The sequence below is a fragment of the Diplotaxodon limnothrissa genome, linkage group LG10 (genome assembly GCF_057381915.1).
Source record: "Diplotaxodon limnothrissa isolate DT_005_m linkage group LG10, D_limnothrissa_male_GT1.1, whole genome shotgun sequence".
In the NCBI taxonomy this organism is placed as follows: domain Eukaryota; kingdom Metazoa; phylum Chordata; class Actinopteri; order Cichliformes; family Cichlidae; genus Diplotaxodon; species Diplotaxodon limnothrissa.
In genome coordinates, this window is record NC_140605.1 from 35,536,635 (window position 1) to 35,542,295 (window position 5,661).

Sequence of the window (5,661 nt, forward strand, 5' to 3'; positions counted from 1 at the left end):
CAAGAAGATGACGATGTATGCCGACGAGCTGGAGACGCACCTGAAGAGCATCCGGTCAGAGTCGCTCACCTGTGTGTGTGTGTGTGTGTGTGTGTGTGTGTGTGTTATTTTCTATTCAGTTTTATTTTTACAACAACAGTCGCCTCAAGGCGCTCCTACAATAATACATACAGAGAAAAGCCCAACAATCATATGACCCCCTATGAGCAGCACTTTGGCGACAGTGGGAAGGAAAAACTCCCTTTTAACAGGAAGAAACCTCCAGCAGAACCAGGCTCAGGGAGGGGCCATCTGCTGTGATTGGTTGGTTACAAAAGACATGCTGCAGACTGAGTGTGTGTGTCTGTGTGCGTGTGCACGCCTCTCAGTGAGGCTGAGCATTAAATTAAAATGGAAAGAGCCATCATGTTTGCTCACAGCTTTTATTTTGAAAATCAGGGGTGCCGCAGTGTTCCTGCTTCCTTCAAATACCAGAACCTTGTTTTTACGTCTGAGTGGGCGGCCTCACAGGAAGTGACATCATAGAAAAATCAGGCATTCTGCAGTTTTGGGTGATGATGGTGGGAAGTGGGCGGATCCCGAGTTAAACTTTATTTAACTTTGAAGCGAGTGAGAACGATTGGCTGGTCACCAACCAGCAACTGTAAAACAACCACTACCACATACTACTTCCTGTGTGGGCGGATCTTTAGTCTCCAGGCTGTTGCTGTGAGTACTGACAGTTACTGTGTCCCAAAACCTAAGCTGCATCCTCCGGAGGACCGAGAAGGCCGGAAGTAAACAGCTCTGAAACTGGACGGTCTCGCCTTCAGATCTGCGTCAGCGCTGTCTCGGTGGAGTTTAATAAACTCGTCCGTCTGCTCCTTGCTGTCTAAAATGTAACAGGACACTGGAGTAAACTCGACCATCTGTTTAATCAGTTTTCTGTTTGACGTTTATTCAGCTGTGTGAAAACCACCCGGGGGATTAATAAAGTTTTATTTTATCTAATAACTTTAATCTGAGCCAAACAGATTTACTCACGAACAAATAAAACAAAAAGCCAAACAATAACATTTTTAGGTTGTCTAATAGGGCTGCCACGATTACGTTGACTAGTCACGATTACGTCGACTATCAAAATCGTCGACGACTGATTTAATAGTCGACGCGTCGTTTGAAGCTTTGTAAGATCACAAAAGACGCAGGAATAAGTAGCAGGATTTAAGAGTGTAATAACGGACTGAAACAGAAGATGGCAGCACTGCATGTACAAGGATGCCAGCTGCCGTTAAACCCAGAAGAAGAAGAAGCTCTGTCCCAGAATTCATAGCGCGGCCCAGCTCAGTTTCCAACAATGGCGGCAGCTAGTTAGTTTTAATATTACTCTTATTATTCTTTCTGGGTCACAAAATAAACGTTTAACATATTTTCAGGCGGGAATGTAGCTGTGTAAACCTCAAATATCTGCTCAGTTTATCAAGACACCGCATATTTTCAAAAGCGCTCCGACGTTTTCGGAGACGTCTGTTACCCACTAGCTCGATAGCGAGCCGGGGGCTAGGCTAACTAGAGCTGTGAGAACACCGGACTCCCCGCAAATCGTTTTCAAACCCACCGCTGTCTTTCGCTACTCAGGTTAAACATGATATATGAGTCACTTAGATAACTTAAAAATGTTATTGTTTGGCTTTTTTTTAGTATTTTATTTGTTCCTGAGTAAATCAGTTTGTCTGAGATTAAAGTTATAGTTTTTACACAGCTGAATAAACATCAAGCAGACAGCTGATTATCAGAAGTGTGAGATGCTCGAGAATATACTCCGGTGTCCTGTTATATTTTAGATAGCAAGGAGTTTATTAAACTTCACCGAAACAATCTGCAAATGTCATTAACATTTAATAAACTATCATCTTGTCTTTATTTTTAGTTAGCACCTGAAACACTTAAAGCTGTAAGCTAATGATAGTTATATAAGAGCAGATGCTGCTGGTGCAATAAGCTGTATGGATGATGATCTGATTAGTGACTAATCGCAAAAATAATCGCTGACTAGTCGACTATCATTGTCTAAGTAACTTATATATTACATTTAAACTGAGTAGCGAAAGACCGCGGTGGTCTGTAAAGTGTCTGGTGTAAATACTGTTATGTTTTCTTTATTTACTGTGCTAAGTTCCTTCCTTTTACTTTATATCTTATACTTTTACTACGGTTATTTATTACTGTGCTGCTTCTTGTTTTATTGCTGCTGTGAGCTACCAAACAAATTTTGTTGTATAACTACAATGACAATAAACTTCTTCTTTGTCTCTTTATCTTATCTGAAAACGATGTGCCGGGAGTTTGCCGTTCTCGCCCCGGCTCGCTGGTGGGTAACAGATGTCTCCGAAAACGTCGAAGCACTTTTGCAAATATGTGGTGTCTTGATAAACCGAGCAGATATTTGAGGTTTGCACAGCCACATTCTCGCCTGGACATATGTTAAAAGTTTATTTTGTGACCCAGAAAGAATAATAAGAGTAATATTAAAACTTAGTTGCAGTAAAGGACCTACCCGACCCATCCTTCAAATTCGGGGAAATGGAGGAGGCATTTTGGGATATATTTGGAGGAGTCTACGCCGCGTTGCTGTGATGTAATCGGCCTACAAATGCGGCCTCAGGAGGATGCAGCCTAGGTTGTGGGACACAGCTAGTGAATGCACGAAAGATTTTCTTCTGCTCTGATCATTAAACCTGCAGGAATGTTTCGCCGCCGCGCTCACACACGTTTGCTTTGCGTTTAACTCTGCCTGTGTCGCACCGTTCAGGAACAGGATCGGAACGTCGGGATCACAGAGCAGGACCAAAGCCTCGTCGCCCTCTAAGGTGACGGACGTGCGGCAGCTGCTGGAGGAGAAGCGGCAGGGCCACTCTCAGCACAGCCAGCCCCCTCCGGTGGTCAGCGGCGGGAAGACAGGTGAGCGGTTTAAATCCAGGTGCTTGCTGTGCTGCCGTGAGGCGGGCCTCTGACTCTGACGCTCTCCGCAGACGTACGGCAGCGGCTCGGGAAAAGACGCTACTCTCCAGACAGACGCCGCTCCCCCTCGCCGCTGTCCCCGAGAGACACTCCCCTAGCCAGAGATGTGCATCGCAGACTGGGCGTGGCCAGTCAGGACAGCAGAGGCCACTGCTCAAACTCATCCACAGACAGGAAGACGGGTACGGAGGCGACGCCAACCTCTGTCGTCTTCTTTCTTTGCTGTGTGGCGTTTGTAACGCTCTCTCTCGTCTGCAGGCGGGCTGTGGAGCAGACTCGGCTCCAGCGACGACGACGGCAGCAGCGCTGCCGCCAGACGTCACGACAGGTCAAGCGGCCGCTCGGCGGGGCTGTTCTCCTCTTCCTCATCGGGCCGGGATGGCGGTGGCAGCAGTAGAAGCGAGAGGAGGCGTGGTGACGGAGAGGGGGACAAGGAGGAGGAGGACGACAGGCGCGGGGACGAGGAGGACGACTCGACGCTGCAGAGGATGTGGGGCGCCATGATCAAACAGAAGCAGGAGCGTCTCACCCACAAGATGAAGAAGAGTCGGCTGGACAACCTGCCCTCGCTGCAGATCGAGATCAGCCGCGACAGCAGCGACGAGTCCGACGCCTGAACCACACGAGGAGGAGGGGGCGGAGCAGTATTTCCTCTGATGGACGACCCGGGTGAGTTGGGGAACGGGGCCGGGCGGCGAGCTTCTCCCTTTGAAAACACCTGAAATAATGACTCGTAAATATCAACAGAAACATTTCATAAAACTTCTCCAGGGAGCCGCAGTCCACCTCGACTGCTCCCTGAAGCTCCGCCCACCTTTAATTTCAACTTCCTGCAGTGTGCGCCCTCCTCACTTCCTGTCTGAAGCGAGGTGAAGTTGCAAATTGTCACTTTATCATCCAGATCAGTGACAGTTGTTTGGGGGCGTGGCCTCTAATCACCTGCTGCAGGTGAGGCAGAATAGAGCCAAAGGAAGCGATCCGTCCCCTGAAGTCGTATCGCCCAGTACTGAGGGGTCAGTCGGGTTGTGAGGTCATTTCCTGCCTCGGCGTTCCGGAGTTTGTTCACTCGGCTGTGGATCTGAGGACATTTCAGAGGAAGTCCTGCGAAGTTCGGTGCTAATTATGAGCAGAGGGCGAAGCTTTGGTTCCCGCGGCCTCCTCTCCTCCTGCCTGTGGTGTTCTGTCAGGATGTGGCAAAGCATCATGGGAAACTCTCCGCTCACCTGCTGCTGCTCTTCTTGTCACCATTCTCGCTCGCCACCATTCCTCAGCTTTTCCCCGTATGACTGCAGCTCAGACAGTGAAGTGACTCCGCCTCCAGCGTGTGGTGTAGGCGTGGTGTTAGCGCTGGCAGGACTGGGGCGTCCGCTGTGGGACATTTTCCTACTTTTTGTCTCTTTATTATTATTTTTTTCTTCTAAACACCTTGTTGATGACCCGGATGTGTGTGCGAGTGCGAGTCCATCGACTGTTCCTGTGACGTCACATGATGTGTTGTTTTTAAATGAAGCCTTTGGGTCCACGTGCAGGTGATACCACACTGCTGCTCCTGAGATGAGATCATTATTAAAGTACCGGCTGATGTTTTATTCCACACGTGTCGAGTCTTCTTCCTGTAACCCTGACCACAGATACCTGCACAACACAGGTGTGCTTTTCAGGCGGGTGTTCCAACAACCAGGGAGGGGTTGTGAGCTCATTGAGGCGTGGCCTCTGCGCTGGACGCAGACACACAGATGCTCAGGAACAGCCAAATATAAAACCATCTTCCTCAGACGTGTTGGTGCGATTAACCTCAGCAGCCATATTATCAGGCTCCAGGTCAGAATTGTGCGTCACCATCCACCTGTCAGCTAAAGAGGCCACACCCCTCCATAATGCAAATTTTAATCCTTAATTTAAACAGTTGAGTTATTTTAAAAAGTCTGCAGACGTGTGTGTTTCTCGCTGTTGGAGCTGCTGCCTGAATAAATGCGACGCTTCTGTCAGGTGTACGAATCGAATTCACAGGAAAAAACGAAAACATTGCAAATTAAAATGACAAATGTCCAGCAGAAAACACTTCAGCTCACAGTTGTGTCAAAGTGCTTTATAATGTCAGGTAAAGACCCCTGAGCTGTCACTGTAGCGACAGCCGGATGGAAAAACCTCTGGCAGAAGTTGGACGATGGGACAAAGACGTGCTGCAGAAGAGAGCCAGAGATTAATAATTACTAACGATTAAATGTAGAAAGGTGTATTACCACACCAAGAAACACTCAGTGCATCATGGGAATCTCCAGCAGCACAGTACCTGTAACACCTACAGCTTGTTCTAATCGCTCTAATAGGATATTATGGTCGACAGTATCGAACGCTGCACTGAGGTCTAGCAGGACAAGCACAGAGATGAGTCCACTGTCAGAGGCCATAAGAAGATCATTTGTAACCTTCACTAAAGCTGTTTCTGTGCTGTGATGAGCTCTGAAACCTGACTGAAACTCTTCAAATAAACCTCTGCAGATGATCTGTTAGCTGTTTGACTCTTTCAAGGATGTTTGATATGATTGAATTTGATGAAGTTAAGGTAAGGCCGGCTCAGCGGCGCTCTGGCTGCGGCGCCGACAGACCACAGTGATCTTTTCAGCAGATTCAGATGAGCCTGAACAGTGAGCTCAGTTT

The 5,661-nt window shown here is 47.9% G+C and overlaps 1 protein-coding gene across 2 annotated transcripts in view; it reads left to right on the top strand.

Moving 5' to 3' along the window:
- Nucleotides 1-4,630, top strand: part of ncbp3 (nuclear cap binding subunit 3) — a 13,206-nt gene extending 8,576 nt beyond the window's left edge. For both annotated transcript variants that reach the window (XM_085364185.1, XM_085364186.1), the window contains exons 10-13: nucleotides 1-54; nucleotides 2,792-2,940; nucleotides 3,012-3,182; nucleotides 3,259-4,630. The exon at nucleotides 1-54 is cut by the window's left edge and continues 262 nt beyond it. In XM_085364185.1, the coding sequence (XP_085220311.1) occupies nucleotides 1-54; nucleotides 2,792-2,940; nucleotides 3,012-3,182; nucleotides 3,259-3,617 (733 nt within the window). In that variant the 3' untranslated portion in view covers nucleotides 3,618-4,630. The remainder of the gene's footprint in view (nucleotides 55-2,791; nucleotides 2,941-3,011; nucleotides 3,183-3,258) is intronic.
- Nucleotides 4,631-5,661: the final 1,031 nt, after the last annotated feature.